This window comes from Triticum dicoccoides, chromosome 1A, assembly GCF_002162155.2.
Source record: "Triticum dicoccoides isolate Atlit2015 ecotype Zavitan chromosome 1A, WEW_v2.0, whole genome shotgun sequence".
NCBI lineage: Eukaryota > Viridiplantae > Streptophyta > Magnoliopsida > Poales > Poaceae > Triticum > Triticum dicoccoides.
In genome coordinates this window covers 588206090-588230930 of record NC_041380.1, presented here as the reverse complement: position 1 = coordinate 588230930, position 24841 = coordinate 588206090, and the positions used below count along the sequence as shown (strand labels likewise).

Here is a 24841-nt window from a genome sequence, read left to right as displayed (position 1 = left end):
CCACCTTTGCTCTTCTGCTGATACGGCTGCCGGAATGGAGGAGGAGGAAGCCAATACTTCTGTTGCTTGGCCACTTGAGTAGAGGAAGAAGGAGTAGCATCTCTGACTCGCTTCTTGGAAGCATCACACCTCAGTTGAGCAGCCTCTTGCTTCAATGCCATGTTGTAGAACTCATCGTACCTCAGGGGCTCAAAGAGAACAAGAGCTAGCTGGATTTCTTCTCTGAGACCACCCCTGAACTGGTATATCATGCTCTTCTCGTCAAGGACGTCCTGCTTAGCAAAGCGGGCGAGCTTCTGAAACAACTTGTTGTAGTCATATACAGAGAAAGAGCCTTGCTTCAGGTTGCGGAATTCCTCACGCTTGCTTTCAACCACGCTCTGAGGAATATGATGAACTTTGAAGTCTTGATGGAATTCATCCCAGGTAATCACACGGCCTCCTCTGGAATCCTTGTACTGCTGGAACCATTCTGCAGCTTGGTCTTTGAGTTGGAAGGAAGCGAACTTGACAAAGTCCTCAGGCCTGACGTTATTGCACTCGAAATGCTTGCACAGATCCACGAGCCAATCGTCAGCATCAGTTGCCTCAACACAATTGCTGAAAGTCTTTGGCCCGTTAGCAAGGAACTGGTTGAGTGTAGCAAAGTGATTCTGATTGTTGCCTTGGTTGCCTTGGTTTGCTTGATTGCGCTCTTGAAGAATTTGCATGATCAACTGTGTGTTTGCATTGGTTGCGGCCATCACAGCTTGCCATGACTCCGGAGGAGGTGGAGGTGGTGGCGGATCCTGATTCTGATTCTGATTTTGATTGATGCTCTTAGCGGGAGCCATCCTGAAGAGGGTGACAACCGTTAGCACATTGACAGATAAAATGAAGCTGAATCAAACGGGTTGAAATTGCAACATATAGTCTTCACATCCGAACATAAGAACGAATGCATTCCACTTGAAATGGTCACATATCCATAAATTGAGAAGCCACTTAGAATTTAGGTAGATGAATAAATCAACAAGGTATGGATCAAGAACGAATACTCGGTAAGAAATCCCAATCTCAAACCAAATATCCGTGGAAGAAGAACTAGAGCTACAAGAATTCCCACCTATGAAACTCCCGAACCTTTCCGGTTATGCAATCAGGTGTTGGGGATACAAGGGAAGCATAATATCTCACCCAAATCTAGCAATTCCTACATCCAGATGTATCCATCCTTCAACACATAACCGAGAAAACTTTGGAAACCATCTACCTCAACCTTCGAAAAGCATCCGTTATACAAGTTATGGCAATACTCCCGAACTCCCGCCCCAGTACTGGGTGGCGTCGAGGTTATCTCACCAATGAACTACATAAAAGAGATTTTCGATGTCGGCATACTAAACTCAGGTATTCCAGAACTGCAACGATAAAATTGTGACGACAACACCTCGGAGCTCAACTCCCCGGGACACTGCCACAACCCCTAAACACAGGAGGCACCAAGAACAATGTTCTCATCACAAAACCATCGGAACGATTCCAAGATACCCGCGTGATCCTAAATTTTTTTTAGTGAAATTTGAGAAGAGAAGAGTCAAAACTCTACGTCAGGATGCCTTACCAGAGCGATGAGGAGACTGGGGAGTAAAAGAATTCCTCAACTCTCCGATATATAATTCCTAAATGACTCAAAACATTTTTTTTCTAGACTCAAACTCGGCTGCTAAAAACGACCAATCAGTGGGGGCTCCTAAGGTCGGGGAAGGCTCTGATTACCAACTTGTAACGCCCTCGATGCGGCTATATCTCCCACGTGTCGAGGCACGACTTAGAGGCATAACCGCATTGAAAGCAATGTCGCAAGTTAGGCAATCTTCACAACATCCCATGTAATATATAGATAATAAAAGGGGAGATACATATTTGGCTTACACTCGCCACGTCAATCAAAGTACATAAATAGCATTACATCAACTAAACACTCATGGCCCAACTATGGCGCCAAAATAAAAGATAAACCCAACATGCGACACGGTCCCGATCGCCCCAACTGGGCACCACTACTGATCATCAGGGAAAGACACATAGTAACGGCGTGAGTCCTCGTCGAACTCCCACTTGAGCTCAAGAGCGTCATCTGGAACGGAGTCATCAGGCCCTGCATCTGGTTTGGAAGTAATCTGTGAGCCCCGGGGACTCAGCAATCTCGCACCCTCGCGATCAAGACTATTTAAGCTTATAGGTAAGGCAAGGTAAAATATGTGGAGTTGCAGCAAGCGACTAGCATATATGGAGGCTAACCTGTTCGTAAAAGAGAGCGAGAAGAGAAGGCAAAGCGTGAACGAATAACTAGAGAATAACCTGCGACAAGCATTACTCCAACACCGTGTTCACTTCCCGGACTCCACCGAGAAGAGACCATCACGGTAACTCACACAGTTGATTCATTTTAATTAAGTTAAGGTTCAAGTTATCTACAACCAGACATTAACAAATTCCCATCTGCCCATAACTGCGGGCACGGCTTTCGAAAGTTCAAATCCCTGCAGGGGAGTCCCAACTTAGCCCATGACAAGCTCTCATGGTCAACGAAGGAATAGACCTCCTCCCGAGACATTCCGATCAGACTCGGTATCCCGGTTCTACAAGACACTTCGACAAGTTAAAACAAATCCAGCAACACCGCCCGAATGTGCCGACAAATCCCGATAGGAGTTGCACATATCTCATTCTCAGGGCACACTCAGATGAGCGCTCCATACAACTAAAACCAAACCTCGAGTTTCCCCAAGGGGGCGCTGCATAGGACTCTAGTTTGGACCAACACTCACAGGAGCACTGGCCCGGGGGGGTTTAAATAAGATGACCCTCGGGCTCCGGAAACCCAAGGGAAAAAGAGGCTAGGTGGAAAATGGTAAAACCAAGGTTGGGCATTGCTGGAAAAGCTTTAATCAAGGCGAACTATCAAGGGGTTCCCATTATCACCCAACCGCGTAAGGAATGCAAAATCCGGGAACATAACACCGATATGACGGAAACTAGGGCGGCAAGAGTGGAACAAAACACTAGGCGAGAGGCCGAGCCTTCCACCATTCACCAAGTATATAGATGCATTAAGATAACAAGATAATATAATGATATCCCAACAAGTAAATAATGTTCCAACAAGGAACGGTCTCCAACCTTCACCTGCAACTAGCAACGCTATAAGAGGGGCTGAGCAAAGTGGTAACATAGCCAATCAACGGTTTGCTAGGACATGGTGTGTTAGAGGTTTGACATGGCAATTTAGGAGGCATGATAAGCAAGTGGTGGGCATCATAGCATAGGCATAGCAAAAGAGCGAGCATCTAGCAAAGCAAAGATAGAAGTGATTTCGAGGGTATGATCATCTTGCCTGCAAAGTTTTCATAGTTGACTGGATCCTCGAAAGCAAACTCAACGGGCTCCTCGTTAGCGAACTCGTCTCCCAGCTCTACCCAAACAAGATAAATAAGCAACAAGAGACACAATCAACCACATGCAAAGCTCAAACAACATGATGCAAACATGGTATGCTATGCGGGATGCGATATGCGATGCATATGCAAGATTTGACAAGGAAATAATGAACCTGGCCTCAACTTGGAAATCCAAGTGTGCCACTGGAAAGGTGGGATGAAATCCCTTGAAAACGATATAAAGAACGCCGGAATCGGAGTCACAGTTTGGAAATGGCAAGCAATTCAAATATGGCACCGGTCTGCGATATACAGCAAGTAGCCACCTAAATGCAACAAGATGAACATGCTACAGCACTCACACATGGCAACAAAATACATGGAAGGGATCCATTAATGATGCTTAACAAAAGATGAACACTGAGCTACGGCCAATTCATCCATTAATAGGTTCAAACAAGCATGGCAAAAATGCATTTGGTAAACAGATTTCAGACTTAGTGAAATTAACACTTGTCTGGAATCTCAGATCAGGTAGCACACTTTGGAGCATGAAAACTATATGCTACAGGGCCTGAAAATGGCAGAGTAAAGCATGGCATGGGGCTACTCAAAGAGCTTAACAAAAGTCCCTTAGTGACCTTGAGTCAAAAGGGATAGAAAATACAATTGCAAGCATGTGAACATGGCAAAAACATAATCAGATCACAGACTTAGTGAAAAACTGGAGCATGCAAAACAGATATCAAGTAGGCATGTTTATGAGCTCGATGCACTCACTACAGAGCATGTCATGACAATCTAAGCATAAACCCATCGAGAATACACATTATACAAGTTATACATGGCAAGAACAATAACATAGCATGCACGGATCAACTACAACATCCTCGGCAAAATCGCTAACAAGTAGACAATCTGCCCAGATTCACGAAATAGGAAAAGTAGAGCTCGATTGACTCAAGCTAGGGTGCTCCATAATTGCAAACAAAGACATGTATGGATAGAGCACTACAAGATTAACAAAACATCCTTACTGATCATCCTCAAAAGAGGCACGGATCACTAGGAAACAACATGAACATATGGCATATTGAGATAAACAGATCAAGGACTTAGTGGAATTGCTAAGTCCCTGAAATCAGCATTAACGAATGCACCACTTTGCAAGCTTGTGCTAGTCACCACACACATCACAAAAATACATGGGTTTCACCTCTGGAAAGATGGAAAAACATATAACAAAACACATGTAGAGCTCAGGGGCATATCATGCACACAATAATCATGGCAAAAATGACAAATATCTAATTGGAGCAGCAGATCTGACAATTATCTCAAATAGCACTCTTCCAACAGCATTTCGGGCATCAAGATGAACTCAAATGAAAATGATGCAATGAGATGAAATGATGTGCACTCTGAGGCGAACATTTTGATATGCTATATGCCCAAAACGGAGCTACGGATGCAAAGTTATGGCACGACGAACATAGCAATTTAGTTAGGGTTTCGGGGCAAAAAGTCAACCGAGATGTTTAGATATGAGATTTGCACGCTTCCCGAGGATCATCCTCGAACTCACCGGAGACGAAGTAGACCGTCGGAGGAGGGGTTCGGCGCGGGGACGGCCAGAGTGGAGTTGGCCGGAGCCGGCCTTGGGCGGTGCGGCGGAGGCGGCGGAGAGGGGCGCCGGCGATGGGGCGTCGGGTGGCGGGGCGGTGGTGGCGCCGGGCGGCGGTGTCTCGGGAGGGGATGGATCTAGGGTTTCGGGAGGAAGGGGAAGGAGAAATTCGGGGGTGTCTTTAAATAGGCATAGAGGGAGCTAGGAGAGTCCAAATAAGGTGCGGTTTTCGGCCACGCGATTGTGATTGAACGCTCTAGATGATGGAGAGGGTTTTGGTGGGTTTTGGGCCAAAATGGAGGGGTGTTGGGCTGCAACACACACGAGGCCTTCTCGGTCCCTCGGTTAACCGTTGAAGCATCAAACGAAGTCCAAATGGTACGAAACTTGACAGGCGGTCTACCGGTAGTAAATAAGGCCGCATGGCAAGTCTCGGTCCAATCCGGAAATGTTTAATCTCCACACACGAAAGAAAGGTAGGAATGACCACCGGAGGAGAATGGAGCGCCGGAATGCAAAACAGACAACGGGGAAAATGCTCGGATGCATGAGACGAACACGTATGCAAATGCAATGCACATGATGACATGATATGAGATGCATAACAATGACAACAACACACGGAGACAAAAACCCGAACCCGAGAAAATAAAATAACTTAACGCCGGAAACGACAAGAGTTGGATTACATATTAGGTAAATCATATCCGGGGTGTTACAGAAGGCTCGGGGGCTAGAGTTGTATTAACTTCCCCTCGAGGTGACAAATTTTGTTATGTGCTCCGGCTTATGTTTCCTTGTACTAACAATGCAGCTGATTACGAGGCCCTGCTCCATGGTCTCCGGATGGCCAAAGAGATGAACTTGAGCCGGGTAAGATGCTTAGGATACTCAGACCTTGTGGCTCAACAGGTGTCAGGTAAGTGGGATTCTAAAGATCCCCTCATGGCGGCTTACCATCGTGAAGTCGATGCTGTGGCTGGACATTTCAAGGGTTACGTAGTGGAACACATTGATCGAAGGAAGAATGAGGCGGCTGATGCCTTAAGCCGGCTGGGGTCTCAGCGTAAGCCGGTGCCGCCTAACACCTTTCTTGATGTTTTGCATAATCCTTCTGTTAAGTTGCCTACAGAGGAAGATCTGGCAATACCAGACCCGGAGGCACAGCTGGTAGCGGCTCTCCACGTTATCCCGGATTGGAAAGTGCCTTATTTGGCTTACATGACCCGGGGAGAGTTGCCTGAAGATGAGACCTTGGCAAGACAAATCGCCCGGCGGTCCAAATCCATGACAATTGTCAATGGCGAGTTACATCATTACAACGTCACTGGAGTGATTCAATGTTGTGTGTCACCTATAGAGGGTCAGGAGATCCTTCATGAGATTCATGAAGGCGATTGTGGTCATCACGCCGGCTCAAAATCTCTTGTGGCCAAAGCTTTCCGTCATGGGTTTTATTGGCTGACGGCTCATGCTGATGCAGAAGACCTGGTCAGTAAATGTGATGGATGTCAGAAATTCTCATGAAGAGCTCATGTGCCGGCTCAAGAATTGAGGATGATTCCAATTACCTGGCCATTTGCAGTCTGGGGGCTTGATATGGTCGGGCCTTTCAAAAGGTCTAAGGATAAAAAGACTCACCTCTTGGTGGCGGTTGACAAGTTCACAAAGTGGGTGGAGGCGGAGCCAGTCAGTAAGTGTGATGCAGCCACGGTGGTCCAGTTTATGAAAAAGGTGATTTTTCGCTTTAGTTTTCCACACAGCATCATAACTGATAATGGCACTAACCTTTCCAAAGGAGCTACGGAAGAGTTCTGTCAACGAGAGCATATCCGGCTTGACGTTTTAGCCATGGCTCACCCTCAATCTAATGGTCAAGCAGAACGAGCTAATCAAGAAATCTTGAGGGGTATCAAGCCCTGGCTCTTGGTCCCCTTGTAGCGGACGCCGGGTTGTTGGGTGGAGGAGTTACCTTCTGTACTCTGGAGCATCAATACTACACCTAACAGATCTATGGGTTACACACCTTTCTTTATGGTGTATGGAGCAGAGGTGGTCCTGCCAAGTGACATCCGTCATGACTCACCCCGTGTGGCGGCTTATGTTGAGGAAGACAATGAAAAGGCTCGGCAAGACGCACTTGACCTGTTGGATGAAGAGCGAGACTTGGCAATAGCCCGCTCGGCGATTTACCAGCAAGACCTGCGCCGCTACCACAGCCGCCGGGTTAAGTCCAGAATCTTTCAGGAAGGCGACTTAGTGCTCTGACTCAGCCAGGATCAATCTGACATGCACAAGCTATCCCCTCCTTGGGAAGGACCCTTTGTGGTCAGCAAGAATCTGAACAATGGATCATACTACCTTATCGACGTTCGGGAACACAAAGACTCACGTAAGTCGGAGGAGGAGACCCGTCGGCCGTGGAATATCGCTCATCTTCGACCTTATTATACTTGAGCTGTCGGCTCTAATGTGTATACACTTATACTATGTATATTACATAAAGCAATAAAGCAGGACCTCTGTCCTTTTTTCCACTCCCAAAAAAGGTTTATGTGTTTTGTTTGTCAAGTGGTGGAGATAACCAAGGAGAAGCGGATCATATCTGAATCCGGCTTTCCTTTGGTCCGGTTTATGATCATATCTGAATCTAGCCGTGATCACTTGGGGGCTTCCTGTTCAAACATAGGTCGTATTCGAACCAAAGAGAACATAGCTGTCGATACCCACTTGATCGGCATACTTCCAAACCCACTTGGGGGCTTCTTGATCATATTTGAATCATAGCTTAACCCCTTTTGGGTCTGACGTGGATCGTATTCGAATCGGCGTCATTAAACAACTCTTATGGTCACTTGGGGGCTTCTTGTTCAAACATAGGTCGTATTCGAACCAAAGAGGGCATAGCTGTCGATACCCACTTGATCGGCATCGCCACAGCCACTGGGGGCTAACAGATCATATCCGAATCTTAGCTCAACCCCTTTGGAATGGTTCACTGATCGTATTCGAATCAGAAACCCTTGAATTTTGTTCATCATATTTTACAAGTGTCAACATTAGATATCTTGTGACCCTCTTGAAAATACAATGGAATACATTACAATCCTCCAGGATTAATATTGGTTACATCAGGTTGTTAAGTACCAGGTGAACTTGTATGTGCCAATTTTCAGGAGTTAAACTTACCCTCGGGGGTTGGTTTATATAAGCCGGAAAAGCAGCCGTAAGCATCACAGGGCAATGCAAGGTATTTCTGCAAACGACATAACAGATTCATATAAACTACAAAGTGCATAGTGACGGTGGCTTATGCAAGTATTAAGGGCCATAAGCATGCGCAAAGGCATAGCAAAACTCAAGGTATTTTTTACTCTGTTACAAGACTCCCCGAGTCTGAATGATGCGGCATTGTTTTTCTACAACGACATAAGCAGGTGGCGCCTGACAATCTAATCTTGGGGTTGATTTGAAGCCTCCGGGTTATCCTTCTCCGTCTCTCCGCCGGCTGCTTTGTCCTGGAAGGATGATGAGGCCCAGTCAATGCCACTCAAGGCCTCAAACTCAGCTTCATCATCTATTAAACCGGTTGGGTCGACTTCAGGAGCAAAGGTGTGCTTACGGGTTGGAGGGATCAAGCTGACTTCGTCATAATGCGGCGTGGGGATTCTCCGATTCTCCTTGTCATAACCCGGCTGACACTTGGTGAGGTCAGTATCGTTCCCAATAAGAGTAGCCACCGGACGTATATCCTTCACACAGGCGGTGAAATCCTTATCATTAAACACGGTGCCATCTTCCTTTAAACTTGGATACCCAAGAGCAATATCAGTAGGGTCTAGTTCTGGAAGCCACGCCTTGGCCCAGCTCAAGGAGGCTATAGCTCCGGCTCTTGCAGATGCTCATCTTAACTCTTGGATTCGTTGAGGTAGCACAACAAGCCGCTTCAGCACATCTTGCAGGAGATAGGGAATATCATTTGATAAAGCCACAACGGATAGAGCACATTGTGACCCGGTGTAGAGCTGTTCCACCAGAGTATAAACCGCCTTCAGCTTGATCACCATATTCTGCTTGAGATTTGTGCTCCTGGGGCCTGCGTTATTAAGCATAAGGTGAGTCAAAGGAAACAACTGAAATGGTCATTTAAGGTTTGAGTAAGTCACTCACCAAAGATTGATGAGACCATTCGAGATGTCTGGCGCTTTAAGTCAGATAGTTCGGCCGTTGCTTCCGCAAGAGATGCCTCTGCTGTCTCGGCCCGGGTCACCAGTGCGGCCTTTTCATCAGCCCAAATTTTCTTCTCTGATTCAAAATTTTTCTTTAGATTCTCTTGTTCAGAGACACTGAATTCAAATTTGGAGTTAGCCTTTTGAGTTTCAATCTCCTGGGCTGCCACGTGGTTCTTCAGGTCAACAATCTCCGATTCAAATTGACTTATGATGGCCTGCATTGCACCGGATAGTAGTCAAGATTACGGTAAATAATATTAAGTCCCAAGCACTTTGCAAGCAAAGGTACTTGACACTTGGGGGCTAATGTATACTGAAGAACTTTCAATTACTACTCCGGCTCATGGAAATTAAGTCCCAAGCACTTTGCAAGCAAAGATGTTTGACACTTGGGGGCTAATGTGTATCACAAGTGCTACAACCGGGTTAAATGTCTTTTTCCTAAGCCGGATAAGCAGTGCTAAGCAATTTTCTAAAGTCTACAACATATTTACTTATAAGCAATAGACTTGGGGGCTGGTACAGTAAGTATGGTTAAAGAAAGCTAGCATAAGTCATACCTCAGATTTTTGCTATATCTGCTTCACCATGTCAATTTCCAGGTCACGGCTGCTATGTACTTGATTGATATAGCCGTAGACGATCTCTCCAATACTCAAATGAGTATAGTCAGCGACGTCCAGCTTGGCCTTTCGGCGTTCTACCAATTCCTCTTTAGAGCACTTGGCAAGTACAGTTGGTTGTGCCGGCTCAACAAACTGAGTCTTGAGAATCTCAACTTCCGGATCATTTGCCTTGGCAGGGCTAGGAGCCTCCGGGTTACCAGAATTGTTGAGGGTTTGCTCAGTAGGCGGGTCAGAGGAAGATATAGGAACATCATGAGATGGTTGAGGCGGCGGCTTGTGAGCAGAGGCGTCAGGGGCAGCTGTGCCCAGCTCTGGTTCAGTCACAACCGGCTCTTGGGGCGGCTTATTCTTTTTTGCCCTTTTGCTGGGCTTTACTTGCACACTATGGAAAAGGTAGACAGGTTAAATACAAAAAATATGAGTAAAATGAGGCATAAGGTACAACAAGTTCATATTACCCGGGAGCAGTTTTGAAGGCTGGCATGTTGGACTGCATAGACTCACCGGAGGAAGGTAAAATATCCTGATAGTTGGAGTCAGAAGAATTGAGAGGCTGACGAATGAAACCCACCAAAGGAAAAAGAAGGCGTAAATCGGAGATAACCTTAGCCTGGTGTTTCCTGGTCACATCAGGTAAGCCGGAGGAGAGTTCCGCGTCTTTGCTGGTCCGGGTCTGCCTCCGGCTCTCATAAATATGTCGCTTCAAAAGAAATTGAGGGTCTTGGTAAGCTAAAGGATGTGAAAATCTTACTTTCCGGGTCACTCTTCGGATTTTCAACCTCGGTAAAGGCTCTGAGTCGGAGGAGATTATAGTTACCTCTTCAACAGCTTGGTTGTTGCCTCTATCCTCCTGAAAGGAATTAATGTCAATAACATGATGATAAAAGAGTCAGAGGAATTAGGAGTTACCTCTTCTTCATCCTCAGTATCATCCAGTTTCATCATTTCTGAGGCGCTGGGTTTCCTCTTTCTTGAAGTTCCAGTCTTAACGGTTCTTCTTTCGGCTCTTTTCGCTGCTCTGGCTTGTTTGGCAGCCTCATGGTCATACTTGAACTTCCAGAAGTCGCTATTTGCCTATGAATAAGGATAAAGGGTTATGAGTAAAGGTAAGGTATAACATAATAAAGATAATTGTGGAGGATAATAACTCACTGGAGGGGCCAGATTCTTCTTGCAGAAAGGAAGTAAGCCAAAGGCATTACTAGTCACCGTGCCCTCTTTCAGCAAAGACTGGGTTGTAGCTTCCACCACATCATCTGGTAAGTCGTCAGGACTATGATGCAGTGGGTCATCCTTTTCGCCTGAGTAAGTACACATTAAGCCGGGGCGGCGGCTTAACGGAATCACTCGCCAAGCAACCCAGACTCGGACCAGGTCGATGCCATCTAAACCATTCCCCAAAAGAGCTTTGATTTTCTTAATAGTGGGGGTGAGTGACAGACGCTCAATAGCAGTTAACTTGTCCGGCAACGGGTGGTTGGATTCAAGACGCAAGGCGCGGAAGCCGGGCAGTGAGTTTTCACTAGCCGGAGAAGTGTCCTAGCAGTAGAACCAAGTTTGGTTCCAATCCTTTGGATGACTCGGTAGTTCAGCATAAGGGAAAATGCAGTCTCTCCGTCGCTGAATCGAGATGCCACCAAGTTCTAGACTGGGTCCGTTGGCGCGCTCATTCTGCCGGTTCAAATAGAACAACTCCCTGAACAAAAGTAGGTTGGGTTCTTCTCCAAGGTAGACCTCACAGAAAACTTGGAAGTTGCAGATATTTGACACGGAATTGGGCCCGATGTCTTGAGGTCTTAAGTCAAAGAAATGCAGAACGTCTCTAAAGAATTTTGAACCGGGAGGAGCAAATCCCCGGCTCATGTGATCGGTAAAAATGATCACCTCCCCTTCCTTGGGTTGAGGTTTCTCTTCAGATGGTTCAGGAGCACGATAAGACATGACATCCTTCTTGGGCAGATGGCCAGACTTTACAAACTCGGACAGTTTGTTCTCTATAGTAATGGATGGGACCCAGTTGCAGGTAACCGGAGGTTTAACAGCTTTGGGTGCCATTGGGTAAATTGAAGCCTACAACAAGATAAAGGAAAACTTTCTGGTTTATTATAACCCGGAGAATAAACATTATTGGGTTATTTAAGATGGCGGCTTAAGAAGGGGCCTAATGACATGCAGGTAACTGTGTGATAATGTTTAACAGCTGCAGGTATTAAAGATCATTAAGGTTTTCTTAAGTCGCCAAAGGCAAGCGGTGCTAACAGCCGGTATTATCTTAAACCGGCCACGTGGACTACTATGGCTGAAACAGACTCAACAGACGTAGTTTTTTGGCTAAGTGTGGAACAAACAGGTTTCACAAGTTGCAATCATTATTTTGGATCAAACGATGCTCTGGAAAGGAAAATATTTCTAGATCTAAAACAGTACAGAGAAGTTCACATACTCGCGGAAGGCTTCCAAAACAAGGGAAAGAGATCTGTACTCATACAGGATAAGCACAAACATTTTCCGCAGCAGTTCAAAGTTGTTTTTATAATCTAAACAAGACATTGGAGGTGAGAGCTAATGGAGGTTTGCGTCGGGCGGCGATGAACGATGACGAACTCAAGACGGTTTCAATGCAGATCTGGGAAGGGGGAAAAGAGGAACTCACAGATGCAGAAGAACTGTGGAGGGTCGCCGTCGTTTTCTGGTCAAGATCAGGGTGATGCAGCGGCCTGAGTCGATGAAGACGAGGGGGTCGATGGCGGCGGCGGCGGCGGAGCTTGAGCAGCAAAGAAGGAGGTGCGAGGAGGAAGATGACTGAAGGAAATGGAAAATACCTAGGTCACATCTATTTATAAGGAGGGGCCGACCAAGACGGCACGAGAAACGAGGAGACAGAATATCATTTTACAACAACCCCGACGCCTTGATTTTCGGGATGGTCAGTAAAGGCAAAGATCCATTGGAGGATATGACGGAATAAAATATGAGTTTTATTGAAGATGACGTCACGGAGATTTAACCTGGATCCAGATGATGACGTCACGGCGGGTTAAAGTTTCCGCACAAAAGAGAAAGACTGAAGGCCAGTTCATAAGGTTTTTAAAGATTGACATGAACCGGTTCAAATCAATCTGGGGCCTAATGTTGGGCATATAACTATTTATGTAAGCCGCCCAGGAGGGGCCAGGTTACGCAAAGAGAAGCCCATCTGAAGCCCAAGACCAAGACGTGAAGATGGCGGTTCAGTAAAGGGTCTAAAGGCCCACAGGCGATTTATGGACCACGGTGATAAACCGCCATGAGGGCGTGACTTGTATTGTAAGGTAGAAGTAACTAGTCACCGAGCCGGACACTGCTTATGAGCCGGCCAGGACTCTGTAAGCTTTAGGGCATCGACCCGTGTATATAAGGGGACGACCCGCTGGCGGCTTAGGGTAAGAAACAACAAAGCGAGAACCGGGCATAGCGTATCTCGCTCCCTGGTGATCGAAACCTCAAGCAATTCCATCCCAACTAGACGTAGGCCTTCCTTCATCGTAAGGGGCTGAACTAGCATAAACCTCGCGTGTTCTTTGTCCCGATTAACCCCTTCAAGCTTCCTAGCTGCAATGGCTCCATGATTAAGTCCTTGTAAGAGGACATCTGCCGTGACAATTCCACTATAGAAGTGGAAAATCATCGTAACAAGAAAAATAAAGTTTCTACGATCTGATCGTGGAGGAGAATATTTGAGTTACGAGTTTGGTCTAGATTTGAAACAATGTGGAATAGTTTCGCAACTCACGCCACCTGGAACACCATAGTGTAATGGTGTGTCCGAACGTCATAATCGTACTTTAGTAGATATGGTGCGATCTATGATGTCTCTTACTGATTTACCGCTATCATTTTGGGGTTATGCTTTAGAGACGGATGCTTTCACGTTAAATAGGGCACCATCGAAATCTGTTGAGACGATGCCTTATGAACTGTGGTTTGGTAAGAAACCAAAATTGTCGTTTCTTAAAGTTTGGGGCTGCGATGCTTATGTGAAAAACCTTTAACCTGATAAGCTCGAACCCAAATCGAAGAAATGTGTATTCATAGGATACCCAAAGGAAACTGTTGGGTACACCTTCTATCACAGATCTGAAGGCAAGACTTTTGTTGCTAAATTTGGATCCTTTCTAGAGAAGGAGTTTCTCTCGAAAGAAGTGAGTGGGAGGAAAGTTGAACTTGATGAGGTAACTGTACCTGCTCCCTTATTGGAAAGTAGTTCATCACAGAAACTGGTTCTTGTGACACCTACACCAATTAGTGAGGAAGCTAATGATGATCATGAAGTTTCAGATCAAGTTACTACCGAACCTCGTAGGTCAACCAGAGTGAGATCCGCACCAGAGTGGTACGGTAATTCTGTTCTGGAGGTCATGTTACTAGACCATGACGAACCTATGAACTATGAGGAAGCGATGATGAGCCCAGATTCTGCAAAATGGCTTGAGGCCATGAAATCTGAGATGGGATCCATGTATGAGAACAAAGTGTGGACTTTGGTTGACTTGCCAGATGATCGGCAAGCCATCGAGAATAAATGGATCTTTGAGAAGAAGACAGACGCTGACGGTAATGTTACTGTCTAAAAAGCTCAACTTGTTGCAAAAGGTTTTCGACAAGTTCAAGGAGTTGACTACGATGATACCTTCTCACCCGTAGTGATGCTTAAGTCCGTCCAAATCATGTTATCAATTGCCGCATTTTATGATTATGAAATTTGGAAATGGATGTAAAGACTGCATTCCTGAATGGATTTCTGGAAGAAGAGTTGTATATGATGCAACCTGAAGGTTTTGTCGATCCAAAGGGAGCTAACAAAGTGTGCAAGCTCCAGCGATCCATTTATGGACTGGTGCAAGCCTCTCGGAGTTGGAATAAACGTTTTGATAGTGTGATCAAAGCATATGGTTTTATACAGACTTTTGGAGAAGCCTGTATTTACAAGAAAGTGAGTGGGAGCTCTGTAGCATTTCTAATATTATATGTGGATGACATATTGTTGATTGGAAATGATATAGAATTTCTGAATAGCATAAAAGGATACTTGAATAAGAGTTTTTCAATGAAAGACCTCGGTGAAGCTGCTTACATATTGGGCATCAAGATCTATAGAGATAGATCAAGACGCTTAATTGGACTTTCACAAAGCACATACCTTGACAAAGTTTTGAAGAAGTTCAAAATGGATCAGGCAAAGAAAGGATTCTTACATGTGTTACAAGGTGTGAAATTGAGTAAGACTCAATGCCCGACCACTGCATAAGATAGAGAGAAAATGAAAGATGTTCCCTATGCTTCAGCCATAGGCTCTATCATATATGCAATGTTGTGTACCAGACCTGATGTGTGCCTTGCTATCAGTCTAGTAGGGAGGTACCAAAGTAATCCAGGGGTGGTTCACTGGACAGCGGTCAAGAACAGCCTGAAATACCTGAAAAGGACTAAGGATATGTTTCTCGTTTATGGAGGTGACAAAGAGCTCATCGTAAATGGTTACGTTGATGCAAGCTTTGACACTGATCCGGACGATTCTAAATCGCAAACCGGATACGTGTTTATATTAAACGGTGGAGCTGTCAGTTGGAGCAGTTCTAAACAAAGCATTGTGGCGAGATCTACATGTGAAGCGCAGTACATAGCTGCTTCGGAAGCAGCAAATGAAGGAATCTGGATGAAGGAGTTCATATCCGATCTAGGTGTCATACCTAGTGCATCGGGTCCAATGAAAATCTTTTGTGACAATACTGGTGCAATTGCCATGGCAAAGGAATCCAGATTTCACAAGAGAACCAAGCACATCAAGAGACGCTTCAACTCCATCCAGGATCAAGTCCAGGTGGGAGGCATAGAGATTTGCAAGATACATACGGATCTGAATGTTGCAGACCCGTTGACTAAGCCTCTTCCACGAGCAAAACATGATCAGCACCAAGGCTCCATGGGTGTGAGAATCATTACTGTGTAATCTAGATTATTGACTCTAGTGCAAGTGGGAGACTGAAGGAAATATGCCCTAGAGGCAATAATAAAGTTATTATTTATTTCCTCATATCATGATAAATGTTTATTATTCATGCTAGAATTGTATTAACCAGAAACATAATACTTGTGTGAATACATAGACAAACATAGTGTCACTAGTATGCCTCTACTTGACTAGCTCGTTGATCAAAAATGGTTATGTTTCCTAGCCATAGACATGAGTTGTCATTTGATTAACGGGATCACATCATTAGGAGAATGATGTGATTGACTTGACCCATTCCGTTAGCTTAGCACTTGATCGTTTAGAATTTTGCTATTGCTTTCTACATGACTTATACATGATCCTATGACTATGAGATTATGCAACTCCCGTTGGAGGAACACTTTGTGTGCTACCAAACGTCATAATGTAACTGGGTGATTATAAAGGTGCTCTACAGGTGTCTCCAAAGGTACTTGTTGGGTTGGCGTATTTCGAGATTAGGATTTGTCACTCTGATTGTCGGAGAGGTATCTCTGGGCCCACTCAGTAATGCACATCACTATAAGCCTTGCAAGCATTGTAACTAATAATTTAGTTGCGGGATGATGTATTACGGAACGAGTAAAGAGACTTGCCGATAACGAGATTGAACTAGGTATTGAGATACCGACAATCGAATCTCGGGCAAGTAACATACCGATGACAAAGGGAACAACTTGTGTTGTTATGCGGTTTGACCGATAAAGATCTTCGTAGAATATGTAGGAGCCAATATGAGCATCCAGGTTCCGCTATTGGTTATTGACCGGAGACATGTCTCGGTCATGTCTACATAGTCCTCGAACCCGTAGGGTCTGCACGCTTAAAGTTAGATGACGATCGGTATTACGAGTTTTGTGTTTTGATGTACCGAAGGTAGTTCAGAGTCCCGGATATGATCACGGACATGACGAGGAGTCTAGAAATGGCCGAGACATAAAGATTGATATATTGGAAGCCTATATTTGGATATCGAAAGTGTTCCGGGTGAAATCGGGATTTTACTGGAGTACCGGGGGTTACCGGACCCCCCCCCCCGGGGGGAAGTAATGGGCCTATTGGGACTTAGTGGAGAAGAGAGAGGGCAGCCAAGAGGTGGCGCGCGGCCCCCTTGCCCCAGTCCAAATTGGACAAGGGAAGGGGGCGGCGGCCCCCCTCTCCTTCCTTCTCTCCACCTCCTCATTCCCCCCTTCTCCTACTACTAGGAAAGGAGGAGTCCTACTCCCGGTGGGAGTAGGACTCCTCCCTTGGCGCGCCCTCCCTGGTCGGCCGCCTCTCCCCCCTTGCTCCTTTATATACGGGGGCAGGGGGCACCTCTAGACACACAAGTTGATCTATTGATCTATTCCAGTCATGTACGATGCACCCCTCCACCATATTCCACCTCGGTCATATCGTAGCGGTGCTTAGGCGAAGCCCTACGTCGGTAGCAACATCATTACCGTCATCACGCCGTCGTGCCGACGAAACTCTCCCGTGAAGCTCTGCTGGATCGGAGTTCGCGGGACGTCATCGAGCTGAACGTGTGCTAAACTCGGAGGTGCCGTACGTTCGGTACTTGGATCGGTCGAATCGTGAAGACGTACGACTACATCAACCGCGTTGTGCTAACGCTTCCACTTTCGGTCTACGAGGGTACGTGGACAATACTCTCCCCTCTCGTTGCTATGCATCACCATGATCCTATGTGTGCGTAGGATTTTTTTTTGAAACTACTACGTTCCCAACACGTTTTAGGCGTCCGTGTTGCAGACGCCCTTAGTAGTCATTCACTAGGAAGAGCATGGGCAATGTTGCATGCTGGAGAGCTGCTCCCAACCCAGGGGTGGAGCCAATTAATAACATTGATGTACATATTTCTCTCTCAGCCATAAGGGTGGGGGTACTGAACTGATTTAAACACATGGTACACCCATATTTTGGATAAAGAGCTAAAAGGACTGAGTAAACCTTAGAGTTAGCGAGTAAGACATCAAACTTTAATCTCTATGCACATCCAATACAATAATCCTACCCCCCCCCCCCCCAATGCCCAAACCCTTCATGTGAACCTTAATCCCTCTCCATGTATTTCACTGTGTGGACCTTCCCTAAATTTCTCATAATCTCTCCATGTAACCCAGTAAACCTAGTCCGTAAAGAAAATTTTGGGAGTGTAGCAAAGCCATAATTGTGCATTGCTCGTGCTCCTTGGATGTGAAATAAGAGGGGAAGAGCAAAACCGGGGGATCTCAGGCATCTGGGCCTAGACATGCATTTGGGTCAATAATTGATTGGATGATGTCTTGAACTATCTTTATTTAGATGGAGGTGTGAAGCAGTAGGACGGCGGTGCTACCGATACCATGCCCTTATGCAAGATCCAGTGGTTACTTTCCACAACAAACATTTGAGAGGTCACAAACCTCCAAAGGAGAAGATGAAATGGAGAATGACATATCTGAACTATATTCCAAATCTCACAAAAAAATTATGGAAGAACTTTTGATAGATTATAGGCTTGCATTTTTAAATAAATTGGTTGAATTTTCAGAAATTTCAATATGAACTTCCAACAAATCATAATAAAAAAAAAACAAATCTAGGTTGAGCTTCAAAGAATCATGTCACCGGAATCTAAGTTCAACATTCACAAATTTCAACATGAACTTCCAACAAACATGACAACAAAATTTTGAAACCGGGCTTTCATAAATTTCATCACGAACTTCCAACAATCATGGCAACAAGATTTTTGAATTTTAACATGCACTTCAAGCAATTATGACACCTTTTTCACAATTGAGCTCACTCCAAGATGAGTTTTTTTTTAAAAAAGAGTTCGCTCCCATAAAATTGAGCTTCCAACATTCAAATTTAGCTTGCAAAAAATATGAATCACATGGTAGGCATATCTATACATCCTTTAAGGAATCGAGCTTTATATACTTCATGCATTATAAGTTTCAAAAATATGAATCATGACTTCAACAATAATTGTAAAAAGGAATAACATATATAGTGCTCCACCCACCATCCCCGCGCATTAGCGGCTGATGTTCTACTAGTAGCAAGGAGTGTGATGACGCCGTCGTGGCCGTGGTGCCAAAAAGGAAAAAAAATAAGTGGTGAAAAAAGGAAGAAGATGGTAGTTGAATGGTGGTCAATCATCTCCAATTGTTGTGTTACGGTGGCCAAGGCTGGTCTCCATATTTTTACTACACCCTTCTAGAAATTTGAGCTTTTAAACTTCACGCATTCAAAGTTCCAAAAATTATGAATCGGGTCTTGAACAAACTCTAATCCCATCCATGATGCAGCTTCTCCATGACAGATGGGAGCAAATGCATGAATGATCAAGCTACGATCCATTTCAAAGAAAAAAGTTATAGGTGTCTATCAGGAAAAAAAAATTGGCGCGCCTTCCGTAGCACAACATATGAATGAAGAAGAGGACGCACGCGGAGAACGTCGTGTCAGTCGCATCGTCCATCAAATGGATGTAATAACTTGGTTGAGGAACAAGTTTTTCTGGACGGAGGGAGTACTTGCTAGTATTACCAGACAGGGGCTGAGAGCAAGTGCGTGTTCGCCCACCAGGAGCGAGAAAAAGGAAAAAAGAAAAGCAACAAAGGTTTGGATTTAGAAAGACATTCATTATCTGAAGCAAAAAAGAAACAAAAATCAGCACTTCAAAATGCCTTTGAAATTAACCTTTTTGGAGGATCGGTTTTCTTTTTCCCGCTGCGTCTTGCACGAATGTCATTCCATGACGGAACTTTGCAATCAATCAATACATATGTCAATGTTTGCTAAAAGAGATCAGTTTTCTTTTTCATGTTTTTCAGATTTTACTGTTCACTCGAGCTTAAATGAGCTTGAGCTTAAGTTTGTCGCCTTGTTGTTGTGTTGGTCTTCATTGATTGGTCAGAAGCGCCTGACGCCAGATTGCAACGATTCCGCCGTGGTTGCATACTTTCTATACTCTACTTGTTGATGATTCTGGCTTCGTTTCCTTGAGTCAACTATAATAAAAAAAATGCATCATAATGATAATGGGTGGTGTCAACCTTCTTTTAGAGAAAAAAGCAAATGCATGTTTTTTAATCGATCAGAAGCGCCTGACGCCAGATGTTTCCGTCGCGCCCACATTATGAGAGACCTAGCACCGCTATCCGAAGGAGGCAGTAGGAACCTACGTTGGAGTTCCATCGACTCCATCTTGACAAACAAACTCAAGGAGCTCGAAAGATCGGCTCGATGAAGCGCGACCATCCGCCTGAGCCCCACCTCTGTGAGGACTTATAAAGACACTAACCTAAACTAATAGTCGAAGCCAGGGGCGTCAGAATTCTCCTACTCGTCACCGGTCAACGAAGCGGCAGGCAAAGAAAAGACAAATTCATGGGCTCGATGATGGAGCTTGAAGAGAAGGAGTTCTTCGCCCCGCCACCACTTTAGTGCGAGGGGAAAGCAAAAATGCTAGACCTACAAACAAATACATGATTTTACAGGAGGAGTGGGCCACCTCCCTCATCTATTGACCAATCAAGCTAACCAGTTAGGCACATCAACCACATGCATGGAAGAACTTTCTTTTGATTTAGTTCATCCGTTTCTGCCACAACAGTCAAACAGTTAGGCACAGTAACCACATGCATGGAAGAACTTTCATTATACTTTTTTAGATGAACTTTCAGGGTTAAGCGGGCATACGAAATGTGCATGGCCGGAGGGTGTGAGTGGATGAACGACAGCATCGCAAGTATGAGGCAGACACGCGGAGAACATTGTGAAATCGGTTTCATCGGCCCCGGGACCAGACAAACAGACAGGGACCGATCGTATTACGAGAGTTACCTGCTGCCGTGACGTGAATAACTTGCGATTTGCTCGTAAACACAGTCACGTCTCACTGTGGTTTACGTGAATAACCGCAGAAATCACAAGCATATAAATCACAACCGCGTATGATATGAACACTATTGTGGCACTATTGTGTGCCTTCCCAAACATGACAGAAGAAGAGCTAGAGGATCAACAAAAGACTTAATTTCATCAATCATATCAGATACAATAATGGCAAACCCCAACTAAATTAAGCATACCTAGCTTGACTGACTCTACTGCTACCAGATACTCCCTCTGTAAACTAATATAAGAGCGTTTAGATCATTAATGATCTAAACGCTCTTATATTAGTTTACAGAGGGAGTACTACTTAGTACCAATGCTGCAATGCAACCCCAGGCAGCTACAGACTCACTCGACCAAAAGACGTACGTACGTGGCTCTGGATCCTTATTGCTGGGCGGTGTCGCTGGATGGAGTGGGAGGATCGATGGCGGAGAACTTGGGCACGGGCACGGGGAACCGGTGGATCTCGTCGGCCCAGGGGTTGCCGGCGACGTCCCTGGGGTTGGCCGGGTTCACCGACCGGAGCGCCCTCCACACGGCGCTGTTGCACTTGAACCCGGACCCGAAGGCGATCTGCCAGGTGCGGTCGCCCTTCCTGATCCGGCCCTTGGCCTCGGCGTAGGCCAGCTCGTACCACAGCGAGCTGCTCGACGTGTTGCCGAACCGGTGCAGCGTCATCCGCGACGGCTCCATGTGCCACTCCGTCAGCTGCAGGTTGCTCTCCATCTGGTCCAGCACCGCCCGCCCGCCGGCGTGGATGCAGAAGTGCTCGAACGCCAGCTTGAAGTCCGGGATGTAGGGCTTCACCTTGGCGTTCACCAGCTTCTTGGCCGCCAGCGTCGCGAAGAAGAGCAGCTGCTCGCTCAGCGGCAGCACCAGCGGCCCCAGCGTGGTGATGTTGGTCTTGAGCGCGCCGCCGGCGATCGCCATCAGGTCCTTGGACAGCGACACGCCCCGCTTGCCCGACTCGTCCTCCTGCTGGTACACGCACCGGAACGCCTTGTCGTCCGCCCCCTTGTGCGTGCGCACCGTGTGCACCAGCTGGTACTTGGAGCGCCGCCGCGCCGACCGGCGGTTCGAGAGCAGGATCGCCGCGCCGCCCATGCGGAACAGGCAGTTGGACACCAGCATGGAGCGGTCGTTGCCGAAGTACCAGTTGAGGGTGATGTTCTCCATGCTGATCACCACGGCGTACGTGCCGGGCTGCGCCTGGAGCAGGTCCTTGGCGAGGTCGATGGCGATGAGCCCCGCGCTGCACCCCATGCCGCCCAGGTTGTAGCTCACGATGTTGCCCCGGAGCTGGTACTTGTTGACGACCATGGCGGAGAGCGAGGGCGTCGGGTTGAAGAGGCTGCAGTTGACGACGAGCACGCCGATGTCCTTGGCCTTCACGCCCGTCTTGGCGAAGAGCTGGTCCAGCGCGCCGAACATGACCTTCTCGGCCTCCACCCGCGCGTTGGCCATGGAGGGGTTGGGCGGGAGGTTGAGCACGGCCTCCGGGAGGTACGTCTCCTCGCCCAGCCCGGAGCGCTCCACGATCCGGCGCTGGAACTCGACGTTGTCGTCGGTGAAGGTGCCGAGCTTCTCGGTGCAGTCCATGAAGCGGGCGCGGCTGCACTTGCGCGCGTCGTCGGGCTTGTAGCAGGCGAAGTCGACGAGGTAGACGGGGCGCGGGCGGGTGACGAGGTAGGCGGTGCAGGCGGCCACGAGGAAGGCGAGGCAGGCGAGCAGGGAGCCGAGGCTGTGGTGGAGGACGCCTTGCCAGAGGTCGGCCAGGTCGTGCATCGTGAAGGTAGAGAGGTGCGCCGCCACGAGCCCCGGCAGCGGCGCCACCGCCAGGTACGCGCCGTGCGTGATCAGGTAGTGGTACCCGAGCTTCACGTACTTGAGCTTCACCGACCGCGTGAAGTCGCCGCGCGCCGGGGCGGGAGGCGCCGGGTCGGCCATCGCGGCGGCGGCGGCGGCGGCCTGGCGGCCGGAGGAGGAAAGGTTGCCTATGGTGGCAACGCAAAGATCGTCTGGGGGGGAGAGGCCGCCGGGAGCGGGGGCTGTCCCGACGGATCGCAGGGCTCGGCGGGTTTCGCTCTGGGGGTGGGGGTGGGGCTGGGGCTGGGGTTTGGGTTTGGAGTGTGCTGCCCTGGCCACGCAGCCGCGGGCTTATATAGATGGGATGGGACGACCGGGCCGGACTGCCAACCCAGCCCTGACGCCCAGAGACCTGCAGAGGCACGACACGGAGGAGTTTGAGTCGATTGATTAGGCCACCAACCTGCTAAACATCTCAACTTGTGAAGCAGTAGCAGTAGGTTCCGGAGATGAGCGGATCACCGGACGCGTTACGTACGTACGTGATCGTGACCGCGACGGGCACGAGGAAACGCAGCGTACGTACGTACCTGGGTCAGGTCGGGTCGGGTCGCGGTCCCAGGCAACCGCGGGCCGGGGGGCGCTGGATCACGCTCCCGGCGTGACCGGCCGGCATGGTGACCACGAACGGCCAGCGGCCGGGGGGCGAGGAAGAGGAACTACCTAGCTAGCCAGGGAGACGAACGACCCGCACGCGACATGCCGTGCCGCAGCCGCTGGTCGCGCGTCAGGGCGCGAGGGGGCCGGGGAGCGGCACGGAGGCGCGCGCGTCTCGCCGCCACTCCCGGGGGCGCGGTTTCCTCCCGCCTTCGCCGCACCGCACGTCACGCTCTTGTCCCCGATCGCGCAGAGTTTTTCCACGGGACGGCTGGGGGCTGGGCCGGTGGGGCGTCCGGTGCCCGGATTTTCCATCCCTTGGGCTGACCGGACCTGCATGCACGGATGACCGCCGCCGGTCAGCCGTCGGCGGCTCGTGTGAAAAGTAACTGGATGTTGATTCCGAGATCAGATAACAAGCGATATTTGACACCGTTGGATGACACGTTGCTTTCCTCGCGCAGGCAAGAAACAGTAACTGATCGTCGCTGTCGCGCCGGAACCGTCCCGGCAAGCTCCCTGTCTGCTTTCAGGTGAGAGTGAGATGTCAGAGTTGCGTTGCATCCATGCCTCCCTTGGTGTTTTTTAGTAGCAGCAGGTCTCGCCGCAATGCACGCTGACCTGACGCGTCAACGGACGGACTACGTCGATCTATCCAAGACGTCAGCTGACCGGTGGCCAACGATGAAAGAGGAAGCACCGAAGACGAACTCGCAAGTCAGGTGCTCGCGCAGATTAGCCAGCAAACGGAACGGCACCAGCCCGCTTGGTCAATGCAGACTGATTAGATAAGAGTATCTACGGCCGCGGACATCAAATGCGGCTCCGCGCGTCAGCGGGCAGTGACCGTTCCTCCTCCTGCTGCTCCGCGTCCTTCTCCTGCTTCGGGTCCTCCTCGTACTCCTCCTCCTCCGATCCACCGCGTCCGGAGGTAGCCCCACGGCGATCCGGACTTCGCGTCTGGCACGGATCTGCAGCCGGCGATCCAACGCTAGATAAGGGTAGCTCCTGACCTGCCGGGGTGGTGGCATGGCTACTTGATTACGGTGGCGCAGGGCGGGCGAGTGAAATGTGGAGGTGACGGCGATTGGAAAGTGGCGTTGACGGACGGGAGGGGAGGAAATGTGGATGTATATGGTTTCGGTGCCAATGTCCGACTTAAATAACGGGGCTAGGGGACTTGCAGGGCACGCCGGAGCGCCGACACGCGGCGCCATCGGTCCGTTGGAGGAGTCGAGCTTCGGACCGCCGGGTTTCAGACTGTTTTCCTATGGGATACGGCCGTCAGTCCGATGTGGCGGACGCGTCCGGGCCTCCCCAATCCGTCTTAGATTTGGGCTGGATACGAGGGCTGCCGGCCAGGCCAGGCATTTGAGGCCCATCTGAGTCGTATTTTTTTGACACTCGTTTGTATATGATGTGGGAATTACGTGTTGTATTTCTCAGGTGCAAACGCACGTATATATGATGTACAGGAGTAGCCCACGACCTCAACTATACAAGGCAACTAGAAGGTGGGCCCAATACACAAAGATGTACAACACATA

General features: G+C 47.9%; 1 protein-coding gene across 1 annotated transcript in view; it reads right to left on the bottom strand.

The window, feature by feature from the left end:
- Positions 1-20950: 20950 nt before the first annotated feature.
- LOC119293084 (3-ketoacyl-CoA synthase 11-like) overlaps positions 20951-24841 on the bottom strand; it is a 32553-nt gene continuing 28662 nt past the window's right edge. The window contains exons 8-10 of the mRNA XM_037571673.1: positions 24142-24200; positions 21136-22572; positions 20951-21057 (exon numbers count right to left, since the gene is read on the bottom strand). Coding sequence (XP_037427570.1) covers positions 21216-22572; positions 24142-24200 — 1416 coding nt within the window. The 3' untranslated portion in view covers positions 20951-21057; positions 21136-21215. The remainder of the gene's footprint in view (positions 21058-21135; positions 22573-24141; positions 24201-24841) is intronic.